The sequence below is a fragment of the Coregonus clupeaformis genome, chromosome 28 (genome assembly GCF_020615455.1).
Source record: "Coregonus clupeaformis isolate EN_2021a chromosome 28, ASM2061545v1, whole genome shotgun sequence".
NCBI classification, from domain to species: domain Eukaryota; kingdom Metazoa; phylum Chordata; class Actinopteri; order Salmoniformes; family Salmonidae; genus Coregonus; species Coregonus clupeaformis.
Genome location: NC_059219.1, coordinates 15,939,122 through 15,956,004, shown reverse-complemented (window position 1 = coordinate 15,956,004; position 16,883 = coordinate 15,939,122). Strand labels below are relative to the sequence as shown.

The 16,883-nt window shown below is 48.2% G+C and overlaps 1 protein-coding gene across 1 annotated transcript; it reads left to right on the top strand.

Annotated features, from left to right (window-relative positions):
* The first annotated feature begins 343 nt into the window (after window positions 1–343).
* On the top strand, window positions 344–14,286 carry LOC121542887 (ETS domain-containing transcription factor ERF-like). Its single transcript, XM_045208339.1, has 4 exons — window positions 344–375; window positions 11,419–11,534; window positions 11,733–12,868; window positions 12,995–14,286. The coding sequence occupies exons 1-4, from the start codon at window positions 344–346 to the stop codon at window positions 13,616–13,618; spliced, it is 1,908 nt and encodes a 635-aa protein (XP_045064274.1). The 3' UTR covers window positions 13,619–14,286.
* Window positions 14,287–16,883: the final 2,597 nt, after the last annotated feature.

Here is a 16,883-nt window from a genome sequence, read left to right as displayed (position 1 = left end):
AAGTGAACATTTAGACTGAGCATAGCCTTTCTGAAATGTGCTGTCCTCTATGAAGGCTAATCATCTCAGTCCATCAGTATGGCTGTGCTCAGGGACCTCCAGGCTAACTCCCTTCTCCCCTGGTCTCCCTCTCCTCCCCAGGGTTTGCCTTTCCAGATTGGGCCTACAAACCCGAGTCGAGCCCCGGCTCGCGACAGATCCAGCTGTGGCACTTCATCCTGGAGCTGCTGAGGAAGGAGGAGTACCATGACGTCATCGCCTGGCAGGGGGACTATGGAGAGTTTGTCATCAAGGACTGACGAAATGGTTCCAAGGGTTATGCCCGTAAAAGTGCAAACCCCAGATGAACTATGACAAGCTGAGCAGGGGCACTCGGTAAGGAAACTCAATGACACCAAGTGTCCAGCCCCATGTACTGTGCTGTTTAACACCCTGATCCTAATGCATGGCTGTCTTATGGCAGTGATCCAGGCCCCAATACTCATAAAGCTCTGGCTTAGGCCCCAGATATAGGTTTATTGTTATGTTGTGCACGGGTCAACATTTCATCACCTGCCTAAGCTGGCTGTTATGGCTATGACACGAAGTCCAGCCTAAAGCACTGTATACTGTAGGCCTATCGTATTGGCACTGACTCTATCTCCCAATACACTGTTTTGGCAGTGACCAGAAAGCTACATGGATTCTATTGACACCAACTCAAGCCCCATATACCTGCTGGCGGTGATAATATTGCCCATGGAATGTTATGGCAGTGAATAAACAAAAAAAGACTGTTCACTCAAACATCCCTAACACACGCTCCTTATTCTGTTATGGCATTGACCTCCATGGCCTATACTGTATTACAGCTACTCACCACATGTAGCCTATCACATGTGAATCACCCATACACTGTACAATAGGGATTGGCATGAGAAATCAAGTACACAAACGGTCAAAACCAATCTTTACCAGAGATTTAAAATATATATATATATATATATTAAACATCTATTTAATCAACATTTTCTTTTGAAGACAACGTTAATTTGTTTTGACTAGTGTTCCATTTGTACATGTGCATTTTTGGGACATAACAAAAAAAAACAAAGCCAAGCATCACACAATTCTGCTCCCTAAATTCCCTTTCCCAGAAATAAATGTCTATAAAAACATATCTAACTGATGGGATACACAAGCTATTCCTCATGAAATGATGACTGTTCTCATCACCAATTCTAAACGGACTGGTTGACTGAAGTAGAGAAATATGTGTTCCAACAATGAGCTGCAGTTTTGGAAGAATTTAGTCATTTTCCGCTTAGGGTGCTTTGCGGTTGTCACTAGTTACCACAGCCACGAAGTCAAAATTGTCTATATCGTAAAAAATGAATGAAAACAAATAATTCAATCATTAAGTCCAGGCCTACTCACCAAACAGATGTCCTGGCCATAATTCATCCCCATGCAGTGTTCAATGTAGATTTGTTAATCCATTTAGAAAAATTACAAGGAACAGGCGTAATAAACAAAATCGAACGCCTGTATATCGAAGAAGACATTTTGTTTTGTAACCCTGAAAAACTTGAAAAACGTTAACTTTCTAAATTGAGCCCAGTTTCAAATGATCACTCTGAGAATAACTGTTCTAGACGGGAGATTCGAATCACTTCACATTATTCTGTTATATTACATCATGTTTTTACTGTAAAATAGGTGTCTTGACTGCGATAAGGGCTGGGAAATAAGAGCGTATTGTCTGCTAAATGAACAAAACAAGGCTATGCCATTGCACAACCATAGGCTTCTACAAGTAAGTGCCATACTGCGAGAGGCTGCCACCTTTTTGAAGATTGTGTTCCATGATATAATATAACCAGGTTGATATTACAGTTTCAATAAATTCATCTTAAATGGCAGTTTTTTATTGACTGAATATATACACACATATATATATATATATGGAGGCAATTTAGGCAAATGGATTCGTATCTGTAATGGTAATGATAAATGAGGCATTGTTGCTCACTGTTGGCATATACAGTAGATAAATGCCGCAAACATTGTTTTCCAGTGGCTGTACAGCCTCTGGCTGTTCTAAAAATAGTACTCGAGCGAGATAAAAAATAATGCGAGAACTCAAACAGTCAAAAAGGTCAAATGTCCATCCCTACTGTATAACTACTACTCTGACCACATGTAGCATGTCACATGGCTGACTCTGGCCTAATTTAAGGACACCAATCAGGTCCAATATAGCCTTCTTGTTGTGGCACTATAACACCCATTAGGCATCACCGTTCTTGCAATGACCCCCATACACTGTAACACCAAGTCAAGCTATTATGGTGATGACCTAGGTACTGTAGGTCGGACCCTTAGTGTAATGTGCCAGTAATCCATCCAGGCCTCATGTGACGTATCATCCCCAGGAAGCTCACTGGTTAGGCCTGGATCTCACACAGACTCTTGTCCTGATCTCCCTCACAGCCACACACACTCACCATAACACACACCCAAACAGCAGGTTCAACACATTTACTCACTGACAGCAACACAACAGACTTTGACATACGACTTTGGACTAATCTGTACAGTCTAAAATATTACGTAGGTGACACATTGCACCACATTAGTAATCGGGACAGAGAATAAGACCCATAACCTGAGAGAACAACACAGTTCAACAGCCCAGTATCTAACCTAACCAGTCACCACTGACTGTTTTAATGGGCCCTGGCTTGTAGTCTCTTGTGTTTCTGACTTCACAGGACAAAGATTAGACTAAGCACTGATAAACTGATAAACCACACATAATCTGGAAGTAGTAAGAGCAGAAGAGTGATGGAGTCGCCCTGTTTAGGTTGGGGGCTTACGTAAGGTCTCTTACAGGGGTGTGATTGACATGGTGTCTGATGCAGATGGGGGTCTGAGGAGGACAGGCTGGTTTAACACACTAATTGCAAATCACAGTTTGGAGGAGGGGGTGTTTTCCTCTTATTAATCCCTCATTGAATAAGTCCTTTTGGGTCTTAATACATCTTCAACGATGGGAGCTCCACCTCCCTCTCCTCTCCTCACCCCGCCACTGCTCTCTCTTCTTCCTTCTTCCTTTCCTCTCCTCTCATCCTTACTATAGAGAATGCCAAGAGTGTGCAGAGCTGTCATCAAGGCAAAGGGTGGCTATTTGAAGAATCTCAAATATAAAATATATTTGATTTGTTTAACACCCTTTTTTGTTACTACTTGATTCAATGTGTTATTTCATAGTTTTGATGTCTTCACTATTATTCTACAATGTAAGAAATAGTCAAAATAAAGAAAACCCTTGAATGAGTAGGTGTGTCCAAACATTTAACTGGTAGTGTATTTATATTTATAAACTGGGTGGTTCGAGCCTTTAATGCTGATTGGCTGACAAAACATTTATTTTTACTAATCTAATTACGTTGGTAACCAGTTTATAATAGCAATAAGGCACCGCTGGGGTTTGTGGTTCATGGCCAATATACCACGGCCAAGGGCTGTATCCACAGCGTCGTGTGTACGAACAGCCCGTAGCCCCCTCAAGCCTTATTGCTTAAATATATAATGTATTAGTATGATTGATGGCCTAACCCTCACTGTAAGCTACACCAATTCATTGCAGCCTTCCTCCTCTTTCACTCTTCTCCCCTTTTTGTCTTTCTTTCTCTCCCATCTTTCCCTCTGTAGCGTATCTCTCTTTCTCTCTGTAGCGTATCTCTTTCCCTCTGGTAGCGCATCTCTCTCTTTCCCTCTGAGCGCGATCTCTCTTCCCCTCTGTAGCGCATCTCTCTTTCCCTCTGAGCGCCATCTCTCTTTCCCTCTGTAGCGCACGCTTCTTTTCCCTCTGTAGCGCATCGCTCTTTCCCTCTGTAGCGTATCTCTCTCTTTCCCTCTGCTAGCGTATCTCTCTCTTTCCCTCTGCTTAGCCGTCATCTCTCTTTCCCTCTGTAGCGTATCTCTCTTTCCCTCTGTAGCGTATCTCTCTCTTTCCCTCTGTAGCGTATCTCTTTTTTCCCTCTGTAGCGTATCTCTCTCTTTCCCTCTGTAGCGTATCTCTCTCTCTTTTTCCTCTGTAGCGTATCTCTCTCTTTTTCCTCTGTAGCGTATCTCTCTCTTTCCCTCTGTAGCGTATCTCTCTCTTCCCTCTGTAAGGCGTATCTCTCTTTTTCCCTCTGTAGCGTATCTCTCTTTTTCCTCTGTAGCGTATCTCTCTTTCCCTCTGTAGCGTATCTCTCTCTTTCCCTCTGTAGCGATCTCTCTATCCCTCTGTAGCGTATCTCTCTCTTTTTCCCTCTAGCGTATCTCTCTCTTCCCTCTGTAGCGTATCTCTCTCTTTCCTCTGTAGCGTATCTCTCCTCTTTCCTCTGTAGCGTATCTCTCTCTTCCCTCTGTAGCGTATCTCTCTCTTTTTTCCCTCTGTAGCGCATCTCTCTTTCCCTCTGTACAGCGTATCTCTTTCCCTCTGTAGCATATTTCTCTTTCCCTCTGTAGCGTATTTCTCTTTCCCTCTGTAGCGCATCTCTCTTTCTTTCCTCTGTAGCGTATCTCTTTCCCTCTGTAGCATATTTCTCTTTCCCTCTGTAAGCGTATTTCTCTTTCCCTCTGTAGCGTATTTCTCTCCCTCTGTAGCGCATCTCTCGCTTTCCTCTGTGGCGCATCTCTTTCCCTCTGTAGCGCATCTCTCTTTCCCCTCTGTAGCGTATCTCTCTTTCCCTCTGTAGCGTATTGTCTCTTTCCCTCTGTATCGTATTCTCTTTCCCTCTGTAGCGCATCCTTCCTCCCTCTGTAGCGTATCTCTCTCTTTTCCCTCTGTAGCTATCTCTCTCTTTCCCTCTGTAGCTATCTCTCCTTCCCTCTGTAGCGCATCTCTCTTTCCCTCTGTAGCGTATCTCTCTTTCCCTCTGTAGCGCATCTCTCTCTTTCTCTCTGTAGCGTATCTCTGTCCCTCTGTAGCGCATCTCTCTCTTTCCCTCTATAGCGCATCTCTCTTTCCCTCTGTAGCGCATCTCTCTTTCCCTCTGTAGCGTATCTCTCTTTCCCTCTGTAGCGTATCTCTCTCTTTCCCTCTGTAGCACATCTCTCTTTCCCTCTGTAGCGCATCCCTCTTTCCCTCTGTAGCGCATCTCTCTTTCCCTCTGTAGCGCATCTCTCTTTTCCCTCTGTAGCGCATCTCTCTCTTTCCCTCTGTAGCGCATCTCTCTCTTTCCCTCTGTAGCGCATCTCTCTTTCCCTCTGTAGCGTATCTCTCTTTTTCCCTCTGTAGCGCATCTCTTCTTTCCCTCTGTAGCGCATCTCTCTCTTTCCCTCTGTAGCGCATCTCTCTTTCCCTCTGTAGCGTATCTCTTTCCCTCTGTAGCGCATCTCTCGCTTTCCCTCTGTAGCGCATCTCTTTCCCTCTGTAGCGCATCTCTCTTTCCCTCTGTAGCGTATCTCTCTTTCCCTCTGTAGCGTATCTCTCTTTCCCTCTGTAGCGATCTCTCTTTCCCTCTTTAGCGCATCTTTCTCTCCCTCTGTAGCGCATCTCTCTTTCCCTCTGTAGCGTATCTCTCTCTTTCCCTCTGTAGCGCATCTCTCTCTCTTTCCCTCTGTAGCGCATCTCTCTTTCCCTCTGTAGCGTATCTCTCTTCCTCTGTAGCGCATCTCTCTCTCCCTCTGTAGCGCATCCCTCTTTCCCTCTGTAGCGCATCCTCTTTCCCTCTGTAGCGCATCTCTCTTTCCCCTCTGTAGCGCATCTCTCTTTCCCTCTGTAGCGATCTCTCTCTTTCCCTCTGTAGCGCATCTCTCTTTTCCCTCTGTAGCGCATCTCTCTTTCCCTCTGTAGCGCATCTCTCTTTCCCTCTGTAGCGCATCGCTCTTTCCCTCTGTAGCACATCTCTCTTTCCCTCTGTAGCGTATCTCTTTCCTTCTGTAGTGTATCGCTCTTTCCCTCTGTAGCACATCGCTCTTTCCCTCTGTAGCACATCGCTCTTTCCCTCTGTAGCGCATCTCCTCCCTCTGTAGCGCATCTCTCTATTTCCCTCTGTAGCGCATCTCTCTCTTTCCCTCTGTAGCGCATCTCTCTTTCCCTCTGTAGCGCATCTCTCTCTTTCCCTCTGTAGCGCATCTCTCTCTTTCCCTCTGTAGCGTATCTCTTTCCCTCTGTAGCGTATCTCTTTCCCTCTGTAGCGTATCTCTTTCCCTCTGTAGCGTATCTCTCTCCCTCTGTAGCACATCCCTCTAGCGCATCTCTCTTTCCCTCTAGCGCATCTCTTTCCCTCTAGCGCATCTCTCTTTCCCTCTGTAGCGCATCTCTCTCTTTCCCTCTGTAGCGCATCTCTCTTTCCCTCTGTAGCGCATCTCTCTTTCCCTCTGTAGCGTATCTCTCTTTCCCTCTGTAGCGTATCTCTCCCTTTCCCTCTGTAGCATATCTATTTCCCTCTGTAGCGCATCTCTCATTCCCTCTGTAGCGCATCTCTCTCTTTCCCTCTGTAGCGCATCACTCTCTCCCTCATATCTCTGACCTTAACACACACACTTGTTTTTCTATCCTTGTGGGGACTTAAAATTGATTTCCATTCAAAATCCTATTTTCTCTATTGCCTAAACCTATCGCCTAAACCTAACCCTATCGCCTAAACCTTAACCAAACCCATACGTTTTAAATAGCCTTTGTCCCTGTGGGGACGTGGGAAATGTTTCCACAAGGGAGAATTTTCCTTGTTTTACTATCGGGACTTTTGGGGATATCATGTCCCCACAATGATAGAAGTACAAGACAGCATGCTCGCACACACACACACACACACACACACACACACACACACACACACACACACACACACACACACACACACACACACACACACACACAGCCTAATCCTCACTGTGGGAGTGTGAATTTCACACTGGCTGTGGGAGCAGGAGACAGGAATGACGCAGGGACCAGAGTCGTGTGTCCTCTTGGAAAGTCAACTCACAGGCACACAGGAATACAATAGTATTCCTGATAAGGGGAAATCACCATGTGCACACTATACAGGAAACTGTAAGATCATGGGGGCGAGTGATTGAAGTGCAGGGGCTTGAAAACAGGCGTGTTGTTTGAACTGTGTGTGAGAGAGAGTGTGTGTAAGTTAACTCCAGCTGAAGTCCTGGGTACCACACTGACTTTGGTCTCCAGATTTCTCCCATATGTGTGGAGCAATGTGGCCCACTCTACTGCCATGTGTTCCATATGGGGATGGTTGCTACAGTGTGTGTTTTAGAACTTCATTCATCTTTAGTGCCATTAATCCTCTTGCCACATTACTATTGATATGCATCTTGAGAGGGTTTGTTGTGGTGACAGACCCATGGCCTCACATACCGCGGTGTCAAACGAGGTGTGTGTGTGTGTGTGTGTGTGTGTGTGTGTGTGTGTGTGTGTGTGTGTGTGTGTGTGTGTGTGTGTGTGTGTGTGTGTGTGTGTGTGTGTGTGTGTGTGTGTGTGTGTGTGTGTGTGTGTGTGTGTGTGTGTGTGTGTGTGTGTGTGTGTGTGGGAATGGAGCAAAATGCCAAAGGGAGTAGATCGGGGATTCTTATTGTTTGTTTTCAGTTTTTATTTGTTTATTTTGCTCTGAGTGAAATGTATGAACAACACTTTATTGGTGATATTAATCACAGTAATAGGGCAACTGGTTCACAGCACTTGGAATCAAACCCGTCCCATAGACATTACTGCACTAGTAAAACCATGGTGAATTCCTCAGCTCTCTGTAGCCCCAGACCCAGTGTGGATCCCTTCTCCACCCGGTGCTCAGAGAGGGAGGGATGGAGAGGGAGAGTGGACAATGGCATCAGTGTACTGGTTGTAGGGCTATGGGAGAAAACCGAGATGGCAGTCGCACAGTAAAGCCCTGGGCCTCTCTCTCGCTCTTTCTCTCTCTCTCTCTCTCTGCAAATGTTGTATATATTGGTCCTAATGGTAAGAAGAATGGGCTGATGCTATACCTATGGTCTCTGTTCCCAGTACTGGTCTGGTCCTCTGATGGGGTCATGATGATGACTGTTAGCAGCTCATACAGGTCAGAGGGTAGATGTCCCATTCACCACAGTAGGATACCCCTCCCCCGTCTCACACACACATACACCGACCATGTTCACTCCGTGTGTGTTTGATTGAGCAGGACTGCTGTGACACCACTGTGACTAGGTCAGGAGTCCCGGTCTTACAACAGAGCCTATTGTATAGATTGAATGAGGGGATGGAGAGAGAGAGGGAGAGGAGAGGGTGACTGTATGAGTTTGTGTCGAGTGTGTTTCCCGTGTGTGTGTGTGTGTGTGTGCATCTCATTGTCCAGGATAGAATGAGTCTTTTATTTGCTGTGCGTGCAGAACACACCCTGAGTAGACTCGACCACACGCTCGCGCCCACAGAGCATGTGACCAGCCTAATCAGACCCCAGCTAGATCCTCATCTCCACACACACACACACACACACACACACACACACACACACCACACACACACACACACACACACACACACACACACACTTAGAGCATGTGAACAGCCTAATCAGACCCACAGCCAGACCCTCATCTTTACACACACACACACACACACACACACACACACACACACACACACACACACACACACACACTACAGTTCAGCCACCAACCAACACCGGTCATCCACACCAGGTTTTCCAGTAGTGTTAAGTCTCCCGTGCATAAAGCCACACACCTGAGTGTGAGCAGCTGGTGTGAGGAAAGAGGCAGAAAATCAACAGGGACTCATGGAGGGCGTTGTAATCCTGACTTCCTGTCACAGTAAGCGCCAATTTACTGCACAACAATGTGTGTGTCCGTGCCTGTCTGTGTGGAGAAAGAGGGATAGAGAGAGCAGCTATATGACAATAGTTGGTGTGTGTGTGTGTGTGTGTGTGTGTGTGTGTGTGTGTGTGTGTGTGTGTGTGGAGAGCAGCTATGGTACTCTGGAGACCAGATGACTCTTTATCAAGCAGCCATATTTCTTTGATACTGGCAGCATGAAGAGGCTAGCTGTGTTCCAATAGACAGGGCAGCTATATGGCTAGAAGGATAGTTAGACCAGTGACACTGTTAAGAGGATTCAATTCTCCCCTACTTTCTCTTCCTCTCTCATCTCTGATCCCTCTGTCCTCTCTTCTCCTCTCTCCATCAACTCTGGGAGTCTTGATTACTTTTTCCAGGAAAGTACCCATCCCTCTGTTCTCCCTCTCATCTCACTCTCTCATCACTCTCTTTTTTCTTGCTCTCTCTCTCTCTCTCTCTCTCTCTCTCTCTCTCTCTCTCTCTCTCTCTCTCTCTCTCTCTCTCTCTCTCTCTCTCTCTCTCTCTCTCTCTCTTTGGTGTAGGCCTACTTCTCTCTTTTTTTTTGTCTGATCAGCCAGTTTAGTCGTCTGTAATCGTGGGTGTACTCCCTGTCCTGCAACCTCACAATCTCACACACATACTGTATACACACAATCCCACACACACACATACAACAAATAGCGCACACATTTTCCTGGAAGTCTCTCACTAAGTCTAAATCCACACGGTTATTGTTACATCTGATTATGAGCGGATAAAGATGTTTCCCTGGGTTTTAGGTGTGTGTGTGCACCCTTGCGCGTGTGGGTGGGGGGGGGTATTGGGCAGCTAAACACAGACCCTCAAAGCATCTTTCTTCTCTTTTGAAGTGAGTTCAAATGCTCTTTAAAGTGCTCCCTTACTCTGACTATGTGATGAGAGAGGGAGGAAGAGAGGGAGGGGTGGAGAAAGAGAGAGTGGGTAGAGTTGTGTAGGACCGTGTGCCTCTCCTCTCTGTCAGAGATGGAGAGACACACTGCTGTGAGGCTGCCTGACCTAAACAAGGTTTCCAACAGAGCAGGCCTGTCCTGTCTCCCGCTCTGTCTCCATTGCCCCCAGGGAAAGAGCGAGAGGAGGGATAAAACGGTAGATGATGTAAAGGGGGAAGGATGGAAGAAGGGAATGAGATACAGAGGGAGGGAGAGATGGGAAGGAAGGAGAGCGGGAATCAGATCCAGTGTGATGGATGGAGGGAAAGAGAGACATAGAAAAAGAGCTACAGTCTGCCTCCATACACAAAGACACCACAAGTCTGTCATTAGCATAATAAGAGTGGGAGGCTCCAGGTAAAATAACAGCCATTGGAGATAATGGCAGCTAGTCTGCCTGACTGGCTGGCTGACTGACTGGCTGCCTGACTTGCTGGCTGACTTGCTGACTGACTGACTGCCTGACTGGCTGGCTGACTGACTGGCTGCCTGACCTGCTGGCTGGCTGACTGACTGACTGACTGACTGGCTGGCTGGCTGGCTGGCTGGCTGACTGACTGGCTGACTGACTGGCTGACTGGCTGGCTGCCTGACTGGCTGACTGACTGACTTGCTGGCTGACTGACTTGCTGGCTGACTGACTTGCTGACTGGCCCAGACCCATGCAGTCAGTACTACTGGAGCACCACTAATGCTACTGTATAACCAGCAGTCCTAACCTCATCTCTCTCTCCTGTCCTCCTCTTAACACGCTAGCTACAGACAGTACAGCTAGCTGCCGGTCCACTACACATCTCCTCTATATGCTGACCTAAGCGGCATCTAAAAAACCATCTTTCACACCCTTTAGTGGACTGACTGGAAGGGGATCTGGAGAGCAAGGGCACGCACTCACACACTGACATACACACATGGACGCACGCATTCTCTCACACACACACACACACACACACTGACTCTCGCTCTCACACACACACACACACACACACACACACACAGTCACTTAGTCAGAGCGGCGTTAGGCCGGCGAGGGGCTGTGGGTTAATATAAAGGGATGTGAGATGGAAAAAGAAAATGGAAAGATATTATATAACAGGACAAAGGTTAATATAGATGGAGACTTATAGACACCCCGCCGCCCGCCATGGGAGAGAGAGAGAGAATGGACATTATATAACAGATCAAGCATGGGTGTATTATTGGTGGGTTTAGAGGAATGTTATATAAAGAGATGGACTAGGGCTAACAGAGGAACAGGGGACTGTGTGACCAGTTGGCCTAGAGAAAACCACGACTAAACTACTGGGCCTCTGTTTTGGTTGGATGCAGTTAAACACACACCCACAATAACAGACTTACACACACACACACCATCTCTCCTGGCTGCTTTGTGTGGACGTCACAAAATACTAGTTAATAAGACCATTCACTAGCTGTGTGTGGAGGGACATGACAGACCTGGGTTTATTTAGACGTGTTTTCAATGAAATAATTTCACCTGTGTGTGGTACCATTTTAAGAGTTCCTGTATGACTGTGTGTTGATATTGAGAAGCATGGTACAGGTAATAATGGGACCTAAAGGTCTCAGTGTGTAACCCCATATTGGCCTGTTTCCCCACCAGTTATTACTACAACAAGAGGATCCTCCATAAGACCAAAGGGAAGAGGTTCACCTACAAGTTCAACTTCAACAAACTGGTCCTGGTCAACTACCCCTTCATAGACATGGGCTCCACAGGTACCACTCACTGTGTGTGTGTGTGTGTGTGTGTGTGTGTGTGTGTGTGTGGTGTGCGTCACAGACATGACTAAATCCTTAAACACTGACTGTGCTAATCCATATCATTACTCAGGAGAAGAGTGTATATTACTCCCCTCATCATTGTATCTCTCCTTTCTCTCTCCTGTCTTCCCTCTCTCTCCTGTCCTCTAACAGGTAGTGGTGTTCCTCAGAGTGCTCCCCCAGTGCCAACCGGAGCCGGAACTCATTTCCGCTTCCCACCCTCCACGCCGTCCGACATGCTTTCGCCCAATGAGGACCTGCGTAGCCCAGGGGGCGTGTTCAGCGCCGTGGCTCGGCGCATGGCGCGCGGCTCGGTCAGCGACTGCAGCGACGGGACCTCTGTCAACTCCGAGATCGAGGACGGCAACGGGGGAGGAGGGGAGGAGAGAGGGGGAGAGAGAGGGCTGACTGGGGGAGGAGGGGGAGGATCAGGGATGATCCACCCCCGTCTGTCCCATGAGTCTCTGTTCAGGATGTATGGTGGAGCAGGGAACCCCAATGCCCACCCAGGCTCCCGCTGCCCCCCAGGACACAGGGTCCACCCCGACAACCTGTCCCCCTTCCCCGTGTCCCCCCTACCTGGCCCTGTGGGTGCAGGGCTCCTAGCCCCACCTCTGTCCCCAGCCCTGTCCATGACCCCGTCCTCCCACCTGCCCTACACCCCGTCCCCCTCCCTCTCCCCCATGCTGGGCTCACACTTCTCCTTCAACCCTGAGGAAATGAAGCGCTACCTGCAGGCCCACCACCAGAGTGTCTACAACTACCACCTCAGCCCCAGAGCCTTCCTCCACTACCCCAACGTCGTCCTTCCCCAGCCACACCGCCTCGCCCAAGACAAGAGAGAACTGGGAGCAGAGAGAGAGAGGGAAAGAGGAGAACGCTCAGGTCTGAATAGTCATCGACACCCATCACCCCTATCCCAATCCCACTCTCCTCACCCGCACTCGGCCCACCCCCACCCTCACTCAGCCCACCACCACCCTCACTCGGCCCATTCCCACTCCCACCCCATCCACCACCCGCTGCACCTGGGTGAGGAGCCGCCTCACCTCTCGCCCTTCAAGTTCAAGCTGCAGCCTCCTCCATTGGGCCGGAAGCAGAGGGACGGTAGCCAGGGCCACCACCCCAGGCAGAGCTCACTGTCCTCGTGCTCAGGGTCTCTGTCGTCCTCCGGTCTGGGGTCTTCCCTGTCCTTCGGCAGTGACCTGAGCTCAGCCGGCGGGTCAGGACTCATCTCCAACTCCTCCTCCACCGGCTCCCTCAACAGCACTGGACTGCCCAAGATCAAGGTGAGACACACACACAAGCGGACATAGTCACTTTGAACTATTTGACTGTATGTGTTGAGGATCCTGATGGTAGCTAAAGCGTTTGTGCCTGTGATATCAACACTTTCTCTCTGTCTCTCTCTGTAGGTGGAGCCCATCTCAGACATTGAGTCAGAAGAGGAGGTGGAGGTGACTGACATCAGCGATGACGACCCCGATGACCGGGGCGACGAGTACGACCTCTTCTCCCCCCGACACCCCCGGCCTCACCCCCACCACCCCAACGGGACCTCCTCCCACCCACACCCCCACGACGACGACCTGGATGAGGATGTCTTCAAGGCCCCCGCGCCCCCTCCTCCAGGCCTGCTGCCCTTCTTCACCTCCCACTACCATTCCCACCCCCACCGCGGACCTCCCACCCTGAAGAGTGAGCCGGCTGAGCCAGGCGACACCCCACCTCCCCAGTCCCCCGCCCAGGGGCAGACCAAGTGCATTCCCCTCAAGCTGCGCTTCAAACGGCGCTGGAGCGAAGACCAACGCATGGAGGCCATGGAAGAGCAGGACGACAAGAAAGTACGAGGGGAGGAGAAGGAGAGGGAAAGAGAGACGGAGAGGAATGGAGGGATGGAGGAGAACGGGGCTGGCAGTGCCCCCAGTTCCCCAGCCCTGGGGGGGTATGAGTGTACCCTCCCGTTGGCTCAGAGGAGGGTGAGCCAGGACCTGCACCGGGCCACCGCCCAACTGTCACTGGAGAACAAGGACTGCTGATCCACACACACACACACACACACACACACACACACACACACACACACATAGGGATACATACAAACACTAATGCTAGCAGTCAGTGGTGGTTTAGGACAGTGTAAATGACTCCTCTGTAGTCCTCCTGCCACTCTGACAGACAGACAGTTCTCTCCTAACTCAAACTAAACTTTGTCCTAATCAAACTCCAAACCATGATGCAGTCCTTGACTTGAGAACACACACATACCCTCCTCCCAAACCCCTTACCTCCTGCTGTAATGAGACCCTCCCTCAGAGACTGTTGAAGAAAAGAGGGGAGAGGGGACTTTTGGTCCAAGCAAGCTCAGACTCAGTGACTTAAACCAGGGGAAGAACCAGAGGGTTCGCAACTCTCTGCTTGTGTCTGGATGGAACACCCAAGCCAGCCTCCTGTCCAGCCCACCGTCAGCCTCATATCCAGCCTCCAGCCCTGCCCCACATCTCCTGCCTCACCTCTCCTGCCTCACCTCTCCTGCCTTCTGGCCCCCCTCTAGGGTTAGACTCTTTCTCCTCAGGGGACCCCAACTCAGACAGACCAGCCACCCGGCTCCCCAGCCCCGCAGACATGGAGGATGACATTTCTCCCATTTTATTTTTGTATAGAGATGAAGACGGGGCTTCTACAAGTGCCTGTACCTGTATCAAACACACAGGTGAGAAGTTGTAGAGTGAGGAGTGTGAGAGGTGAGTGAAAGAGTGAGTGTGTGAGTGAAGTGTGAGAGAGAGGGAGAGAGTGAGAGAGAGAGAGAGAGAGAGAGAGAGAGAGAGAGAGAGAGAGAGAGAGAGAGAGAGAGAGAGAGAGAGAGAGAGAGAGAGAGAGAGAGAGAGAGAGAGAGAGAGAGAGAGAGAGAGAGAGAGAGAGAGGAGAGAGAGAGAGAGAGAGAGAGAGAGAGAGAGAGAGAGAGAGAGAGAGAGAGAGAGAGAGGGTGTAAGAGAGAGCCAAAAAGAGAAAAAATAACATACAGGAAAGTTGGGCTGCCGATTGGGGGCTGTGGGACCTAGTCGTGGTGAACTGGCAAAGACTCCTCCTCGCAACACTGGCCACTCCACTCAGGGAAGCCACAGACACACTCAAACCAGCGGGTGTTGAATAGGGCAGTGAACAGAACTTTGGGACATGGAAGCTTTGCTCTTGGACTGCTACTGAAGGGTACTGCTATTCAACACAGCTTCTTTCTCTCTAACTCTCCTCTGTCATTACTTTTATAGTTTCCTCTCTTTCTGTTAGCTTTTCTCTCTCTCCTACCTCATTCCCTTTCTTTTGTGGACCATTCCTGAAAGATCATGATCTAAATGAGAAAAGGGAGAGGGTGGGGAGTGGAGGATAAACAGAGGGGGAAGGGAGCAGTGGCTAGGTGTTAGATGACAGAGAGGAACAGCGAGGGGACCATTGGGAGGGTCAGAGAGCTCTCCTATGGAAAAGGAGAGTGAGGGGTCCAGTATCTTTGAACTGTTAGCCTAGCTAATCCTAGCCTAGTCTATCCCAGGGCTGGGCAGAAGCCAGGGGCACCTGCACAGAATCCTAGTTCACCAGCTCCACCCAAACCTCTTACTCCTGTTCTAACAACGATAGTCTCATAGTGTTAACTAAACCAGCAGAAGACGCACACAACACCACATATGCAAGCACACCTGTAGACACACATACACATATACACACTGCCTCTATGACTTGTTTTATAGCATGTATAAACTCTTTACAGGAGTCCAAATAAAAAAATGTATAAAAAGAGAAAGTCCAACTGAGATATACACACTCATACAAACTATATATTTATACACTGAACAAAAATATAAACGCAACATGTAAAGTGTTGGTCCCATGTTTCATGATCTGAAATAAAAGATCCCAGACGTTTTCTATACACACAAAAAGCTTATTTCTCTTAAATGTTGTGCACACATTTGTTCATATCCCTATTAGTGAGAATTTCTCCTTTGCCAAGATAATCCATCCACCTGACAAGTGTGGCATATCAAGAAGCTGATTGAACAGCATTATTATTACACAGGTGCACCTTGTGCAGGGAACAATAAGGCCACTCTAAAATGTACAGTTTTGTCACAGAACACAATGACACAGAGGTGTCTCAAGTTTTGAGGGAGCGTGTAATTGCCATGCTGACTGCAGGAATGTCCACCAGAGCTGTTGCCAGATAATTGAATATTCATTTCTCTACCATAAGCCGCCTCCAACATCGTTTTAGAATGATAATGCACGGCCCCATGTTGCAAGGATTTGTACACAATTCCTGGAAGCTGAAAATGTCCAAGTTCTTCCATGGCCTGCATACTCACCAGACATGTCACCCATTGAGCATGTTTGGGATGCTCTGGGTCTACGACAGCGTGTTCCAGTTCCCGCCAATATCCAGCAACTTCACACAGCCATTGAAGAGGAGTGGGACAACATTCCACAGGCCACAATCAACAGTGTGATCAACTCTATGCTACCTTTTTTTTTAAAGGTATCTGTGACCAGCAGAAGCATATCTGTATTTCCAGTCATGTGAAATCCATAGATTAGGGCCTAATGAATTTATTTCAATTGACTGATTTCCTTATATGAACTGTAACTCAGTAAAATCTTTGAAATTGTTGCATGTTGCGTCTATATTTTTGTTCAGTATATATTATATATGAAATTCCAAACTGATATAAAAAACTAAAACAACATAGCATTTAATGAAATGGTAGGCGAGGGGAGAGAATGTCCTGCTTCTCAGCAGGTAAACTTCATAAGGGGAGGGAGACAACGGGATGGTCCAAATGTTTTGTTATGACCAAGGGACAAAAAACGACACAGGATATACAGACAAAATTATGAAAATAATGCGAATCATGAAAGAACTGCATTCTAGTACACTTAATATGCAGACGCTGCCCATTGAACATTACTATTTCTATCTGCCAGCATGGTCCACTACTCCCCCTTAGCTTGTAGAAGACCAGAGCTGACCTGACCTGACCTGACCACCGTCACCTGTCCTCAGTCTACCTCTTTGGGCTGGTCTCACCTTGATAGTGCACCTCTATGGGGACCTCACCTCACTATAATGGACCTCACAACTCACCCCTGTCCCCAGTAGGAGTGAATGAGCGATGGGTTAGCCAGGCCAGGGGATTTTAGTTGATGGGAAATCCTGTTGTTTCTCAGCTCAACTCATTTAGGCCAGTTATCTAAAGCGGCCAGTTTACTAATCGTGACTGGATTAACTATTCCCAGCAGGTTGGTAGGGGTGGA